Consider the following 17,908-nt stretch of genomic DNA (forward strand, 5'->3'; position numbering starts at 1 on the left):
GCATGAGCAACAACCAAAATAACGAATGAAACAACAAGCGTGTAAGGAGGAAATACATGAAAAGTTAATTCTGCTGTTTGGGGTTTAATTTCGGGCATCTTTGATCACATGTAAACCCTCCCCTGAACGTGTAACAGAGTTGAAACTGAAAATGGCCATTAAGTATTAGCCAGAGCCCAGCGGGTTCACTGCAGAGTTAATGAGCAGTAATCCAGTGGTATTTGACCACAATACTAATGGAAGGATATACTGTGGGCCATGTGCAGCTAAGTCAGAATAAAAGTGTAGAAACTGCACAGAGAACAGGGAGGTCTGAGACTTCACTTTCAGGGACTCTGATGCGCTACCAATTTGTGTGGCTGGAGAAATCCCCAGGGGTCTCTTTCACCTCTCTTTAGGGCAAGTCTTTGTGCTTTTTGTCACATGTCCCATGATTGTAGCCTTGATGCTGGCACAAGTAGTAAGATTAACCACTAAAACCTTGAAGGGAAACTGCTTTTTAGCACCCACGATATCAAGTAACTGAGCGTTTGACCGGCTTTGCCTCCACACTTTTACACTCCAGCAGTCCAAAGCCAGATTCTTGTCCCAGGGACAAATAAATAGAAAAGTAATACTTTTCACTGTAAAACGAATCAGTAGGCAGCAGTTGTTGTTTTTTATACATACAATATATATGTATATATATACTGATTATAGGGATGTAGGGAAATTAGTGGCACACTCTAGTTAGTTTTGAATCATGCATATACTGTATATGTGTGTACAGGCTCTGCACATGCAAACACACACACAGGGGGCCTGTACGCATGCAGAGGAGGTAGAGTGGTGCTTCCCAAATGAGCAACTTGTAAGGGGGACGGCGCCTTGCTCAAGGGCGCCTCGCTCAAGGGCGCCTCGGCAGTGCTCTGGAGGTGAGCTGACACTTCCCACTGTCAGCTCACCTCCGGGTGTTTGTTTTACTTTAACAGGGGACACATAGTATTTTAATTTAAAATTTGCTTGATTGTCCTTTGAATTACAATATTTTTAATTTATCTTTACTTCGTGTTGTTCACAGTGTGACAGCTTTTGCTTTTTTTTTGGTGGCATTAAATCCAACCATTTGTCTCAGTGAAACTTTCCATTGCCTGACCTAGTAGGTCATGATTCTGAGCAGGTGGAGGGTCCAGAGGGTTAACATAATCATACAACATCTCAAGCATGTAAGCACTTCTCCTCTCAGCATCTCAGCTCGTTGTATCTTAAGAGGTGCAATCAGTTGTCTTGTGCATGGCTGCTCTACCTCCTTGCCCGGTGTCCTGAGGGTAAACCCGGGGGCTGGCTCGCCATCTGCTACACTCACTGAGAGTGGCACTATAAAATCTGCAGTACCAGTTCACTGACTCCAAGACCAGGTGTTGACCGTCTCTTTAAACGCCCTGAGACTTGATGTCTTCCACTGGTTATTCACAGCGACATGATTGCTGATCCAAAGGCACATTTTGCATTAGAATTGAATGTTGGCTTTGATTTGATGCAGAGCCAAGCTGCCTGACAAAACGTTGAGGATTTGTCCCTCACATTTCTGAGTAGACTGATTCTAAACCATCCCTCAGCACTTTTCAAAGATTCAACATTTTACTGTATTTTACAGGATGCAAATCTAAAGCTGATATTTCCTGTCACACGGCCATGTCTGACTTTTTTGAAAAGCTGTTATCAGATTTCTGAGATTAATTTGCCCCTTGGTGGTACAGCATCTGCCATGGAAAATCAAACTAACATTTGAAGGCGTGCTGCGGGGACCGGCCTGCCTGATATGTTGGAGCATATCACTGGCAAAACTAATTGGATGTTTGGACTATTTTTAAAGGGTCCACTTTGGATGGTTCTTTCAAGAGCCCATGATAAATAATTAAATTGGCACAGAGAGAGTAGAAGAATATTTAACTGCTACTCCCATTTAAAGGCTTAGCTTTACAAACTATCATCTTAATAATCTCTTATTTTAAACATTCTCCCTAAATCTCCAAGGCTTACAGGCAACATCTGCTGCAGACTCTGCTGGAAAATGTCTTTATTAAAACAACCTGAGACGTTCCTGACATCTGTTTTCCTAATGCTTTCCACTCAGTGCCCATTTAGTCACTTCATGAATTCAGTGTATTCATATGCCATCACTGACTCAAGTTATGCCACAGATTTTTGAAAGGTCATATATTCCTCTCTAAGTCCCCTGTGTCATAGGATGCAGCTTGGCTTAGCCTGCATTAAGTCCTCATAAATCCATGTATGTTTGTCATTTATAGATCCTATCGTTACACTTTGTGAAATCAATGATGGGACTCTCAGGGGATTAATGAGAGGCGGGACATTATCCGCCCATGTTCCCCCAGAGGAAAATCATAGCATGCTGCTTTATTCTCTTTCACAGGCTCATTGACAGAATAATGATGTACAATGCTGCTTTACAAATGAAACCATTTGAACAACATCGTGCCCAACACAGGGCTTAATATATCAAAAATATTTTGAGGCTGATCTGATGTCAACACCACGCTGATCCATCCAGTAGAGTGAGTCACCACCAGCCGATGAGATCCACCACTCCAAGGACAGACCAAATAAATGCCTAAGTCATTGTTCTGAAACAAAGTACAATTTATGATTACCCCTTCCAAAACCCAAACCATAGCTGAACCAGATGAAATGGAACCAGAGTCCCCTAGTGGAGTCTGGTTCCACTATAGAGGAACCAGACTCCACAATGGATGCAGATCCAGCTGCTACATGATGGATGCAGATCCATCATGTAGCTTTTGATACGACCAGCCAAGGAAGTGGACAGAGGTCACCGATAGCCGATGATCCACCACACACAGGCCTGAGAGAGAGAACAGGAGAGAGAGGGAGAGAAAGATAGAGAGAGCAAGGGCGAGAGTGGTGACAAAAGTGGATGGTATAGGTGGCTTCTTGTTCTGACTGCTCTCCCACTGTCCACACAACATCGCTCTCAGCTCCCTGAACTGATTTGGCTCCAAGCCACAGCATCCCAGGCTCCAGGAGAGAATATGAATGGCATTAGCTCCAGGCTGTTGCCATGGTGTTGACTTATTTACTGTACATCAACCCACTGACTTCAAACAGCACACTGCACATTTTGGCTGCCATATTAGTGTCAGTGTTATCATCCAAAGGACACATTTCCACTGGGTGTTTTAAAATATTTAACTGTGGCTGCCTGAACAACAGAAGTTATGGGCAGATGCGAAACGTCCTGCAAGCTGAAAATATAATGACCAATATGTATATGTATAGCTGTGCATTATTATTATTTTTATTATTACTATTTTACCTCAATCAAGTCCACATTTTACTTATTGCTATTTCCATTAATGGGACACATCATAAAAGACATCTACATTCCAACCAACAACACAGAAATGATGGTTTTTTTAAAAGGAAAAACAGTTAATTTTTTTCTGATATTGCCTTCTAATGAATACCATTCTATGTACCCCAGACCCAATTTGGGTTTCCACTGTTCAATGTCTTGTGCAGCTGTTTTCTTGAACAGCAGATGGCCGCAGATTCTAATGAAGCCACATGTGGGACGCATCATTGACATTCAACTGGGCCAATAATCAATGTGCAGGGCGAGTGAATGCAGGGATTATTGGAGAGTCTGGGGGAGGGCGCTGTTAAATTATGTCAGTCATGACATACTATTATTCTTTGTGGAATAACAAAAGTGTAGGTTTGAGATTAAAACATCTAACAGAAGCATGGCGCCCATTACTGTATTCGGCAGCATAAGTATGAAATTTGTGAACTTTGTCTGCAAAACTTTCTGTGCTATAACTGTCTCATTAGGCCCCATAAGTTTGGAGTTGTGGTCACCACCATGACATATTTGTGCAACACTCTTGCAATTAAGCAAATGCATAAGGAATATTTTTCTTGACTTCTGGGGTTTTTCCACTAACTATGATAAATTTAGATCTGTGCAAACAGTTCTGTTCACTTTCCTCAGACAGAAAACTAAGAATTAGATTTCTTTTAAAGGCTTGACTTAATGAGTTTTTGTAATGCTTCTATTGTGTCTGCCTCCTCAGATCATGCACTAATCAGATGAAAACTGTACATTATTATTATATATTGACAAAATGAGATAATGAAGATAATTCATGAGAAGGATGAACCATTTACTTTGATAAAATCTCATAGTCCATTAGAGCTCATTGGCATAGGGTGGGGCAGGAAAATGTCCCTGACCGCAAGCACCACCATCATGAGGTGTTCTGGGTTGAAAGGGGCAAAACATGAAAGAACGTAAATACTATAGTGAATAGTAGTAAATTAAAACATGAATAATTAGAATACAGAAATCAGTCACAAAAACAATTGATATGATAAACAAACAATACTTTTGATAATTTTTTTTATTTTTAGTGACTTGAATCTGCTTTTTCTGAAAAAAAATTCTTCATTTTTCTTTTTTTTGAGCAAACAATACAAAACTTATAACCCATAGAAAACAGGGCATTCCCCAACATTGGACTGTAGACCACTTTTTTTTCTTCCCCAGGAAAATGTCAGTAATGTGACAGGTTGAATTACAGCTTTCAGGGTCGCAACATCCGGTTACACCCCTGTATTCAAAATTTTACCCTGACCTACTTGCATAGCTCAAAGATCAAAGCTAGTGCTCTGCCCTACTTTCATAGATCAAAGCACAAGCTTTGATCTATGGTCTTATGCACACTGGCCTTCACCCTTATCTTTCTATGTTATCCGGTTCCTTAGTGTACAAAAGTTGAAATTTGACCTTGACCTAGTTTTCTCAAGGTCATGGTCATCATGTCATTTTCATCCCCTTTTCATCTCCATGTATGTTGTGACACATTTCTACCTCTGATTAAAAAATTCCATCTTCAGTTGAAGTCTTACAGCATGTTCCATCATCTGTTGATGTATTAAAAAAATCTTACAAGATGCATTGAAGAACGTATCTAATTTTCTTAGTTTCCAATCAAATTATTTCCATAACTATTCATTCCTTTATGACTACTGGAACATACTGTAAATCTTCACAATCCTTATCGTCAGTTATGGTATTCAATTCTAACTCCCATTTTTCTTTGATGCTCAAAGTATTTTGAGAGATATCCATTTATGTGTATGCTAGACAAATTATTTCCTTTTCTTTGTGGCTCATTAGTGTTGTATTTGGAGGTATTTATACAATTTATTTCATGGAAAACTAAATTATTCTCCTTAGATTCAGTTTCCGAATTTTGATCACATAACCAAAAATAAAATCGCATGTACCGTACATTGTATTGGATCCACAGGTGGTACCGCTTTCTAGTGATAGATGGCAGTATTGAGCTTTCTGTATGAAACCGGTTGTCAAGCAAAACCAAAGAAGAAGAAAACAACGAAGAAGAAGCTGAAGCCCACACGTGTGCTAAAGCTAAATGTCTGCCAATCTTGTTGTGCCTTTATATGTCATAGGTTAGGTTTGATATCGCTTTAACTCGTAGCGTAAAATAGCAGTTTATAGTCTTTAAACTGTCTTTAAGAGCCTTTAAACCGTGATCATGGCTCAGAGGAAGAAGAAACTGATGAAGAAGAAGAGACACACAACCAGAGAGCCAGAGAGCGACTCTGACCGGGGAGACTTTGAGTTAGCGGCTGAAGTTAAGGACGATGACTCCGTAAGAAGAAACTTTGAAATATATGCGTGAACAGTGGATGATAGTATTACGTGATGGTGTCATTTATGGTTATGAATGTGCGTCGATAGTAAGTTACATGTTGTACAGATGTCTGTCACTGGGGGTATAGCTCAGTGGTAGAGCATTTGACTGCAGATCAAGAGGTCTCCGGTTCAAATCCGGATGCCCCCTTGAGCCTTTTATGCGTTTTTTGTCAACACTTTACAATTAAGACGTGTTTACATAGTCATATGAGTTTAAGAATGTTACACAGCGATCACGTCCACAATACAAGACTGAATAACATAAACTTTACAGGAACTAAGTGTTTTCCTTTAGTAGAATTGTCGATACCAAATACAGTAAATGTGTACATGAGGGAAAACGTCTTCCATGGTTGAAAATGTTGATACCCTGTTCATGTTGCTAACAAAATGACCTTCTTTTCTGGTGTCACAGCCTGGGCGGAAAATGCTACGGTTCCCGGCCTCATCAGACTGCCCTTCAGATGTGGAGCCTGACACCAGGCAGCTGGTCAGAGCCCAAAACAAGAAAAAAAAGAAGTCTGGAGGTTTCCAGTCCATGGGTAAGACCCAGTTGTACATATAGGGGTACTTGCCACCTTTTCTGCAAAGGGAAGATAACAAAATAATTATTTACGATTTCAGGCCTTAGTTACCCTGTATATAAAGGTGTCATGAAGAAGGGTTACAAAGTCCCTACTCCTATCCAAAGAAAGGTAAGTTGGTCCTCGTTTACATTTCTGACATTGAACATTTGTGACTCTCAATAGCACAGTATTTCAGGTCTGATTCTCTTTGCCACTTCAGACTATACCTATGATTTTGGATGGCAAAGATGTGGTAGCCATGGCCAGGACCGGCAGCGGGAAAACGGCTGCCTTCCTCGTGCCCATGTTTGAGAAGCTGAAAGCTCCTCAAGTCCAAACTGGAGCCAGAGCCCTCATTCTGACCCCCACCAGAGAGCTGGCCCTGCAGACCATGAAGTTCACCAAAGAGGTCAGGCTGATGAAGTGTTTGCTGATGTAATGTCCATATAATTATTGAGTGATGCTCCTCTACCCTTAATGCTTTTTAAAAAAAATTGTGTTGTGGTGCTATAGTTGGGAAGATTCACTGGCCTCAAGACTGCATTAATCCTTGGAGGAGACAGGTGAGTCACTGCCTGGTATTGGAACCCTGTTGCATTTTTATTTTTTCATGCTCTGAGCTCCTTGAGCTCAGAAATGAATATAAATGTTCTGTTCTTCCTCAGTATGGATGATCAGTTTGCTGCTCTTCATGAAAACCCTGACATGTGAGTGCTTTGCAGTGCTAACTGTTAATGTTCCTGCCCATCCTTGTGCTATAAGCTTTAGTCCTGATCTCTGTGCTGCTTCCCTCAGAATCATCGGCACCCCTGGCCGTCTGATGCACGTCGTCAAGGAGATGAACCTCAAACTGCAAAATGTGGAGTATGTGGTGTTTGATGAGGCTGACAGGTAAGAAATAGGCTCATTCCTTTGCAGATGGCATGTTTTTACTTCACTATTACACGCATACTATGTTGGTGTGTTCCAACACTCAGGTTGTTTGAGATGGGTTTCGCGGAGCAGCTCCAGGAAATCATTCGCAGGCTTCCGGACACCAGACAGACTCTGCTGTTCTCTGCCACACTTCCCAAACTGCTGGTGGAGTTTGCCAGAGCCGGTGAGTTTAGTGATCAGTCCTAAATGAAACCCCTCAATCATTAGAGTGATGTACACAGCAACAAACTGCTGTTTGAGACCCAAGCTAAACCAGCTTTTTTATGTTTTCCAGGGCTGACTGAACCTGTATTGATTCGTCTGGATGTGGATACAAAGATCAGTGATCAGATTAAGGTAGAGGAAGCCAGATTATTTTTTCTCCAGTGCATCATGCAGTTAATAGTCATGCATAACAGTGATGCAAGCAACCTCCATTCTCAAGCGCATGTCACAATAAATTCTGACATATTATCCTGTCTATCACCATGTTCTCTGAATTCTTTAAAAACAGCTCAGTTTAGAGCAGTTCTTGTAAACTGAGTTAATGATAGGAACATTCAGAAATAAAACAATGAAGCAAGGAAATTGCATGCATGAAACCAAACAGCTGGGTTATAGTTTGTCTAAATGAGTAAAAGTACAAAAAGTAGAAAAGTATATATAAGTATATAAATAAATAAATAAAAGAAGTGTCTGTACAAATTCAAAATTTCCCTGGTTTTCGTCCAGCTGTCGTTTTTCCACCTGCGTATGGACGACAAGACAGCTCTGCTGCTTCATCTGCTGAGGAATGTGGTGAAGCCTCAGGAGCAGACTGTCGTATTTGTAGCCACTAAACACCACGTAGAATACGTCAAAGAGGTAAGAAACATGCGCTCCACTTGTTTCTGTGACTGTGTGTGTGTGTTGCCTTGATGAATCCTCACATTCTCAGGTTTTTCAAATCCTTGGTTTTGATTGATAAATGTTTTTGCTTTGCTGTCCAGCTGCTGTCGTCAGAAGGTGTAGAGTGTGCCTATATCTACAGTTCACTCGATCAGACTGCCAGGAAAATCAACATTGGAAAATTTGTGCATCGGAAAGCTATGGTACTAATCGTGACCGATGTAGCTGCTCGAGGTATAGACATCCCCCTGCTGGACAATGTCATCAACTACAACTTCCCTTCTAAGGCCAAGCTCTTCTTGCACAGAGTTGGTAGGTTGTTTATACAACAACAACAACAAAAATGTCCTACTAATTTTTTTTATTGTGCCAAATTTTAAAACTGGGAAGAACTGATGATTTTCATTGACCTGTCTTTTCCCATCAGGCCGTGTGGGACGTGCTGGGCGCACCGGCGCAGCCTACAGTATGATTTGTCAAGATGAGATGCCTTTTGTCTATGACCTTCACCTCTTCCTTGGAAGGCCTGTTCAGTTCGCCACCACCGAGCACACACAAGGTAGGCCTCTCAGAAAGTCTGGATTGATCTGCTCGACTGATCTGAAGCGCTGACTTTACCTGTCACTCGTCACAATCTTCTCCTCTCTACACAAATCTACTTCCCCCTTTACAGATTGTGAGGGGGTGTTCGGTCGGGTCCCTCAGAGCATCATCGATGACGAAAGTGCCCATCTGAACACAGCTCACGAAAACTCCCTTGATCTGCAAAACCTACATCGCGTATCAGAGAACGCCTACAAGCAGTATCTCAAGTCTCGACCAAACCCTTCGCCTGAGTCGATCAGAAGGGTCAAAAGCACAGATTTGTCCTGCATGGCTATCCACCCACTGCTTGGTCAGTTTAGAGGAGAAAGAAACGTTAAGAGTGGTGATGAGATGCAGACTGAAGTTGGTGGTAACCTTTCAATCTTCTTTCAGGCTTAGGTTTGGAGAAAGTGGAGCTGGAGCGCCTTCATATAGTCGATGCAATCAAAGGCTACAAATCCAAATCGGTGAGATTTATTAGATTACAATGCAAAGCCCTCTGTGTTGCATCTTCATGTTAACCTGTGATAAAAGAAAAACTTCCTCATTTTCTCTTCATGCAGACAATCTTTGAAATCAACTCTAGCAGTAAGACACAAGCCAGCGAGGTGATGCGGACCAAACGTTCCAAAGACAGTCGACTAGTGGATAAATTTAGCAAACGGAGAGACAGCCTGGCTGCAGAGAGTCAGCGACAGAGGCCCAACAAGCCCTCAACCTCTAACAATGATTTACCACAAGCACCAAGCAATGAGGACGACGAGCTAAAAGCAAGAAACTTTCTACTACTTAAACATTTTGTGTTGTCTAAATGTACAAGAATTAGGACAACCATGAAAAATATGCTGTTCCACAATTAATGCAGAAACTTAGATGATCTAATTATGATCCATCGTAGAGCAAAAGACATGCGCTGTGAAAGGTCGTTTTCATTCATTACTAATGATTAGTTTTGGTTTAAAAATTTTAATCAGCATAGTACAATCTTCTCAAGTAAATTTCATAAAGAGTATGATGATTATTTTAGGATTTTGCTCACAGCACTATTTCTACTAGCCTCTGCTAGTCTCTTTTTCACATGCAATATTTAATGATTCCACCAGGGGGTGTTTTCTGCAGTGGTTGGTGAAAAAAGGAGACATCCGCAGGAAGATGGAGAAAAACTGCCAAAGAATAAGAGAAGCAGAAAGTCTGGCAAAGATGAGGATTATTACATCCCCTACAGACCCAAAGACTTCAACTCTGAAAGAGGGTAAATCCAAAATATACAGTAGGTCTGATTAGGAAAATGGCATCAGAAGTGATTCAAATTTGTCATCCCAGTTAAACCCGGTGGCTCCTGTTCTCTCTCATGTCAGGCTAAGTCTCAGTGGAGAAGCTTCAGCTTTTGAACAACAGGCATCCTCTGCTATCCTGGATCTGATGGGAGACGAGGGAGATCGACTCAACCAACACAAACATATGATGAAATGGTGAAAGTTTAATTTTGTTCTAAAACATGTCTCTCCTCCTCTTTGAGTCTTTATGTTTCTGATTTAACTATTAAATTCTATATCTCTTGTGTGTCTTCATCACGGGTAGGGACCGCAAGAGGAAGCGCTTTGTGAAAGAATCGGGTAAGGAGGACCAGAAGAAGAAGATCAGAACAGACGGCGGACAGGTCATCAATAACAAGAAGAACAGGAAGAACTTGTATCCCTTCAAAACATTCTCCTATTGCTCTTATGTATGATCCTCGCTCCCACAATATTTAGCTTCATTGCATAGAGATGTGGAACTTAACGCCCTTTTAGTTACGAGGACTGGAAGAAAAAATACAGGATAGACGACGCTGGATCAGACGGAGAAACGGCAGGAGGAGCAGGGAGGAGGCCGGCTGGAGGTAGAGCGTTTGTTGTCTCAACACTTTCCATATAGTCGATCACATGCAATGCGATGCTCATTCATTCATTTCCCATACCGTTTTCGCGGGTCACAGGGGAGCGGAGAGCCGTCATCGGAGTGTATGGTTTAAGCAGATCAGACACGTAGGCGGGAGCAAGCCCATTAACGCTTTTATACATCATTAAAAGTACTTCAAATCAGATCTAACATGAATTGGGAGCCAATGTAATGACGTTATACTGGGGTGATGTGCTCAAAGTTCCTGGTTTTAGTTAATATTCTTGCTGCTGTATTCTGAACCATCTGAAGGCTTCTGATACTTGACCAAGGTAACCCAAGAAGAACATTGTAAAAGTCAAGTCTACAGGACAAAAAGTCCTGAATCAGAATCTCTGCATCAGCCATAGATAGAGATGACCTAATTTTGGAGATACTGCGTAAATGAAAAAAGGCGAGATCTTTGTGACGTCTTTAATATGCCGATCAAAAAAGAAAGTTGAATCTAATGTAACAAAATTCTTGACTGTTGAACATTGGGATATCATAGTTATTTTCAGACATAGTTGTTCAAATTGGGGTTTATGTCAGGCAGGGCCAATGATTAGCATCTCTGTTTTGTCTGGGTTGAGCAAGATATTACTGGACATCCAACAATTCACGGCAGAAAGACAGGCCTCTAGTTTAATTAATTCTGACCGATCATCTGCTTTCATGGACATGTACAGTTTGTGTGTCGTCAGCATAACAACGGAAACATATTCCGAAGCTGCATATAATTCTACCAAGAGGTGCAACATATAGCAAAGGACCAAGTACAGACCCCTGAGGTACGCCATATTTAACGTCGGAGAAGGTGGATCCTTTTGCTAAGATAAAGGGTGGTGGTATCAATATTTTTGTTATTTTGCTTTCCTAGCATGAAGAAAGTATTCAAAACAAACTTGTATTATAAAAAGTCATTTTATTCTCATTATTTTGAAAAAGTAGTACTTTATCTTAATCCTCGTTTCTGTTTCCTCTGGCTTCCAGGTCGTGGTCGCGGTCGTGGCCGGCGAGGTCCTCAACCTCAGGGTTCTAATCTCCAGAGGCCCGCTGGATCTCAACAAACCCCCGGTGGCCGTAAAGTCCGTTCAGAGCTGAAGACAAAGGATCAGATCATAAAGCAGCGCAAGAAACATCAAAAGCAGCAGTTCCTGCAGAGCGGAGGCCTGAAGAAACTCCGTACCAAGAACAAAAAGTGGCTCGGAGAAGTTAAGAAGTCCGGCTTTGGACGAGGGGGCCAGAAGAAAGGCAAGATGAGGAAGAAACTCTGAGGAGGACTGTCATCAGCAGACGATGGTCACCATAAGGCTTATGATGGATGATGATGGATGATGACGGATCTCTTCTCAAACCTCCTTAAATGATTTCATATCTTTCATAGTTGTGGATTAAAGGAGTGTTTCTAGATTATAGAGATGAACTTCACTTGTTTCCATCACTGAACTCACTGTTCAGGATGTACTATACCAGGTTCTCCTGTTTTAGGATGAAATGTTTTTGAATGCAGAGTTATGTCTGTATACTGTACATTATTAACTATTTCCAAAATACAGGTAACAAAAATGAAAATATTTTGATGTCTTCATTTCTTCTCAGATACAGGTACGTGTATAGATTGGTACATCTATTTTGGCAAAGGGAGTCCTTAGACTCAATTGAAGAGGTGCTACAATGGGTCTAATGTCCCACAGAGTGAGCGACATTTCTGCAACAGACATGGACATGCCCTCTTCATTCTTTCCATCTCCTGTTAGATCCTCCCTCCCAACAATCTGCTTTACTTGTAATTAAACAGTTAATGTTGCGCCTCGCAGCCTCCTGCTGAGAGGCGATGCCTTCATTTATTTCAGAGATTTTATGGTTGGAAAGATACTTTTTGAAACTCTGGATCCACCAGATTTAAATGTATCTGTCTCCTGCAAACAATAGGAACAGTTGGAATTGGATTTTGCATCAGGTTGATTACAAGGTACGATGCTGCTCTCTGTAGGTAAAAAACTAGTTCTGCAAGTCTAAGCATCCCAGAGCTGCTAAGGATTACCGGAAAGTTCAATCAAATGAACCGGGTTCATTCGCAGTTTATTCACCAGCAAGAATGAAGAACAAGAGGAAAGTCAGGAAAAAAAGAAGGGGAAAGCTGAGAATTACATGATACAAGATGTAATGAAGTAACTTAAAAATTGCCTGATATAATATTAAGATAAAACATTATGCAAGTCTCATCGTATAGTTAAAATAAGTTCAAAAGTTTCCCTCAGATTAATAACTGACTGGCTTTGACCTCTGTCATCTTTTTTTTAAACTGCATTTCAATATCTTAATATTTTGTGTATCTTTTACATTGTTTTAAATTTCACCATGCCAAACTAAACTCACTGAAAATGTAATGAAATGTTAAGTTTTCTTTTTAAAACGCTACCTGTGGGAGTAAATTCACCGAAAATAAATGAACAGCAGTCTTGTCTGTCACACAACAGCTCAGCCATCTTATATTTAAGAAGCACAACATCCGGCCTTTTTCCCAGCCGCATGTCAAATGATTGTGTAATTTATTTTCTGCTGTTTTATATATTCGTCGATCATCTTGTAAAAGCAGAGTTCCCTCTCTTTTCTTGGGCTTCTGGAAAGGTGCAAAGCATGACCACATGCACGGCGGCTTCAGAGGGAAGAGCAGCTCTACACCGGTGAAAGTGAGGGAGATAATGGGTGCAGTCCATCTGGATGTGGTTACGAGGGTTAGCTGTTTTTTGATGATAATGTGCACATTCTATCATAGGTCATTCATGACTTTCTCTGAAGCTCCTCCGTGAAGATTTGTGCCTCCTGGTTGTGTGTGTGTTTGTGTGCGTGAATCTTGCTAAAGATGGAAGATGGGCAGTGTGTTGTCTGTAATGCATTTTGTCAGCAGCAGAGTCACCATGGAGATTGTCACTGGACACACCCCAGAGCACTGTCATATTTCATAGCAGGGGATCTTCCTAACAAAATGCATTCATAAAACACACCAGCTCATCTTTCCAGGGGTTAAAAACAGCACAGTTTGGGTTTGCAGTGCAGTTTATGGCAAGTCAATGCTTTTGAAATCATGTTGTTTTTGATTTTTTTCTGATATTTTAAAATGTAGTCTTCACATTTAGTAGATTTTGAATGACATAGTGGATGAATACATACAAAGAATTCAACTACTGTTAATGTTTTTTTTGTTGTGTCTGAAGAACTGATTACATCACATCTTTCTGCCTGACTGATTCTCCTGCAATTCTAAAAAAATTTTTTTTTTCATTGAAGGAATACAATCCCACTGAAAGTCATCGATGCAACTGAATATTACACAGCTGTTTGGTTTTTGTTTTTTTGGGGGGTTTTTTGGGGGTGGGGGGCAAATGCAATTTCTGCTATATTTACTCACTAATTCAGCTACAACTGAGACATCTTGTGATGATTTCAGAGATGAGACACAAATTACACATAAGAGAGAGAGTGTGTGAGAATGTGTGAGAAAGGAGGTAATGGGGGGCAAACCGATGTCAGACTATAAAAAGTAAAATGTGGAAGCCATCCTCCAGACAAGGCATCGGCGCTGTCTGTCCTCTAATTACCCGGGACAGGAACAAACTGGAGTCAAGGAGGTTACGTTGCCTGGAATATCAGTTAATCCTCATGCAGAGATAATGAGCCACGGCATGCCTTCACCTCACATCCCTTCCGCTGTAGAACTGTCCCTCACCCTCCTTGTCTAAGCGATGGCCCCTGGCCCCCATCCCAGAGCCCTTCAGAGCTGCAAGCAGCTCTACATGCAGTAGGAACAGCAGCTTTATCTCTGTTTGGGCTTCCCAGGATGGACACAGCATCCACTCGAGATACGCGAAAGAGCCTGAGCATCAAGAGAACTGCTTCCCTCTGAAGAGTGGGATTGAAATGCCAGGCAGACGTTACAGTGGGAGTGTTGTTGTGTGGGTTTATAACTGCTGACGACACACTTTAATTACTGGTTAAGTAGTTTTAGTTGCACAACCTTTTTAAACCTTGAGCATCTGCTGATCAACGCGTACCACATCCCGTTTTGTTCCGTTCATCTCCCTGGTGGTGCGTTCAACCTCTTTTTTTTTTTAAAATCCTGGAAACATCCAGATGTTTTATTACCTATCTCACATTTCTTCTATAGGTTTGATTTTCTGATTTACGAGCTGAGTCTTAAAAAACCTGGCTGCCTGTCCTGGAGCACACTAACAAGGAGGGACTCCGCTTCCAGTTACATCAGCAACATTTCAGATTTCTCCTCTTGTGTATTTTGAAAACATTGTGTAATTATGAATAGTGACTGTACAGAGAAGAAGAAATCAGTTTACAAAGTTATGGTAAGAAGAGTTTTGGACAAATGAACAACATCCAAGTCATTCATAAAATGAAAAAAACAAAAAAAAACAAAATCAAATAAAAAGACTTTGACAGTTTCTTGTAAATTTAATCCAACAGCAACAGCTCTGATCTGCACGACTGGTCTAATTGGAAATATAAAAAATATAGAATCAAAATATAAATAAAAATTATATGCCACATTGATTTGACTCTTACTGCAGTATTTACCCATCCAGAACAGAAATAACTGCCCTCTGGATTCATATGAACGCCACATAAAACGCCCACATATCTCATTAATCTTAATCTACAATCAAAGCAATTATCTGTTTGCAGATATGTGAGTGTGTTGTGTCTTTCCCGAGCGGCCGTCCCTGCCGTCTGGTCTCCTGTGTGTGCTCCCTCTGATGATAAGGCTGCTGCCCTTTCTCAGGCTATCAGTCACGAGGCAAAAGGCCACTTGAGGAATGACAGGGCCAACATGACTGACATTAGCCGCTCTTAACTCAGCTATTCCTCCTTTCTCCTATGCAGGAAACTGAAAGTGGCTCCTTCAGGGATGAATGTCTTCATATTATTTTGCTTTTATTTTTTTTATTTTTTTTGCATAAAGGTCATAGAGTGCTGCTTGCTCAGACTGGGTGGAGCTGAGATGTTAGGTCAGCTGCTGGTTAGCTTGGTTTATTGTCATATTGTAATTACAGTGCTGTGGCTTTGTTTTGAAAACAGGCAGCTCATGAAGATGTTTGGACCCAATCTGCTATGCAGACGCTTGAAGGGAACCTTAAATTAGCCCAATCATAAGGGAATAACTGTAGTCAGCACGACCGTCTTTGAGCCAAAACGTCCTAATTAGGCATAGAAATGTCTGTTGGGCTGTTTGGACTGTGGGCAATTATAACAGTAAGTTGAATAGGAACCAGGTTGGGAAAATGATCACACAAATCTGAAAACCATTGAAAAATGTGAAATCATGATGAAGTGCGAGCAGCTGAAGTTCAAAAATGGCGCTAACAGTTTATAGCAGATCCAAATAAGATTTTTTTTTTTAAAAACCCGATCCGCGACTTATCTTTCCTATAAAATATATCTTCGCCACTGTTTGTCTGTTTGTTTGTTTTTTGATATAAACCACTAAATGGATTTTAACCCAACGTGGTGTGAGGGTTTTAAGGCATGTGGTGTGGAAGAAACCCTTACATTTTGGAGTGAATCTGGATTAAGGGGTGGATATGGGGATTTTTTTTCTTTTCTTTTTTCAACTTTTTGCACAATTTCCATCCATTATGGTTTTCATGCTTTTGTGACATGGGATAATGGGGAAAATGAGCTGCACTGGCAGAGCTTTGTGCTCCAGTGAGTTCTGTCTAGTTCACATTCTACACAAAACCATACTCCTCCCGTGAAAAACCTTTCTTAAAAGACCTCTGCTGGTGTGTTTCAACGATTTCTGATAATTGTAACCTTCTGACCTCCAGAGACAAACACGTGCACCACATGACATGCCATCGAAGCCATTTAACTAAGGTGACCTTATCAATTTGGGATGTTAGGTGTAAGGTCAAAACACCATAAAAAGCCCTAGTCGAAATATGTTTATGATTTACTGAAGCTTCAGGGTGTCAGGGACAACTTCAGATTATTCAGGGGTTAAAGACGTATGACATAAATGCTCTGCTGTTTCATTACGATCCCTCTTCTCAAAACGTTCAAACATCCAACCATATGAGTACTGATGAAACAATGCAGTCTGAAGTGGCCACCTGCCAATTGTACCGTAAAGAACACCTTTCATTGCCAGAGAAGTGTGTTTCTACTATGATCTGTTGCGTCTGTCAAGCTATAAATCTGAATGCACCCTCTGAGAAAGGAAAGAGACTTTTCAGCTGAGACTATTACGTCTATAGCGACCTCCAAAACAGTGTTTCCGCTTTTTGCTTTCGTGCCATTAAATTGAAATACAGTCACCATGAAGAAGGCCTCTTTTTATTTGCACCTCCTTTTTTCATTTTACTACCCTTAACATCTTCTACTCTTTCCATATTTTGTGTCGCTGTGACCACAAAAACCTGAAAATAGAAGTTGGGACTGATGTGTGGACCCAACACTAGGGCTATGTGGAGAATCTGCTTAGAAAGTTAATTTCACTCTTATATTAAATATATAAACATTATGAGTCTTTATTTGTCTAATTCATATTATTAGTCCAAAGTTCAGAGAGCTGGGAATATAAGAGACGACTCTGTGTTGTGCTGCTGAGGGGAAACATGTTGGCATGGAGCCCCAGCCCATTGGATCAGGAATCAAAGAGGGTTATTTTTGGGGATGTTCGGGAGCCTGGGACCATGTCCGAAAGCCCTTATAAAGAGCTCTTCTCCGGGTGTGTGGAAAGTGGGTTATCAACTCCACTGTCTGCAACTATTCAACACCTTCCACCCCTCTCCTGCTCAGATACGGCCATGGCTCCCTGAAGCGACCCGGGGGGCTTACGGAGCACTTTGGGTACATCTCTTTGTACAGCATTTCCCCTCACACCCTGCCATTCCTTATACCAGCCCATTCAATTTCACACATACGGATTTAGCTGATAAATGTTTTATTTCACTTTCCGCAATCCACTCACCCCAGCCTCTCCAGATCCCATATCCATCTCTGCTTTCTCATCTGTTTTGCATTATTGATTAACAGCAAAACAGAGGTGTGCTGTGCCTTGACCGTATCACCAGGAAGCCAAGGGGTTAATGGGGTTTCAGTGTAAAGCTGTGTTGTACTTATTTAAGTGTGCAAAGTGTGATTATGTACAATGCCAAATTTGCGATTAAACACAATATCAACCATTATTTATTCATAGTTTATTACTGAAGAGAAATGTTATCCTGTCACATATGCAATTCTATTTATTTATCTTAGTTTTAATTGTAAC

General features: G+C 41.0%; 1 protein-coding gene and 1 non-coding gene across 2 annotated transcripts; both read left to right on the top strand.

Annotated features, from left to right (window-relative positions):
- Positions 1 to 5,429: 5,429 nt before the first annotated feature.
- On the top strand, positions 5,430 to 12,212 carry ddx54 (DEAD (Asp-Glu-Ala-Asp) box polypeptide 54). Its single transcript, XM_068334733.1, has 20 exons — positions 5,430 to 5,702; positions 6,162 to 6,288; positions 6,371 to 6,441; positions 6,533 to 6,721; positions 6,826 to 6,875; positions 6,978 to 7,019; positions 7,108 to 7,203; positions 7,290 to 7,411; positions 7,523 to 7,584; positions 7,960 to 8,091; positions 8,217 to 8,427; positions 8,543 to 8,674; positions 8,789 to 9,010; positions 9,094 to 9,167; positions 9,264 to 9,470; positions 9,804 to 9,952; positions 10,059 to 10,172; positions 10,282 to 10,392; positions 10,494 to 10,582; positions 11,614 to 12,212. The coding sequence occupies exons 1-20, from the start codon at positions 5,586 to 5,588 to the stop codon at positions 11,895 to 11,897; spliced, it is 2,601 nt and encodes an 866-aa protein (XP_068190834.1). The 5' UTR covers positions 5,430 to 5,585; the 3' UTR covers positions 11,898 to 12,212.
- On the top strand, positions 5,823 to 5,894 carry trnac-gca (transfer RNA cysteine (anticodon GCA)). Its single transcript has one exon. It is a non-coding gene; the product is annotated as a tRNA-Cys (tRNA).
- Positions 12,213 to 17,908: the final 5,696 nt, after the last annotated feature.

The sequence above is a fragment of the Antennarius striatus genome, chromosome 15, assembly GCF_040054535.1.
Source record: "Antennarius striatus isolate MH-2024 chromosome 15, ASM4005453v1, whole genome shotgun sequence".
Taxonomy (NCBI): Eukaryota; Metazoa; Chordata; class Actinopteri; order Lophiiformes; family Antennariidae; genus Antennarius; species Antennarius striatus.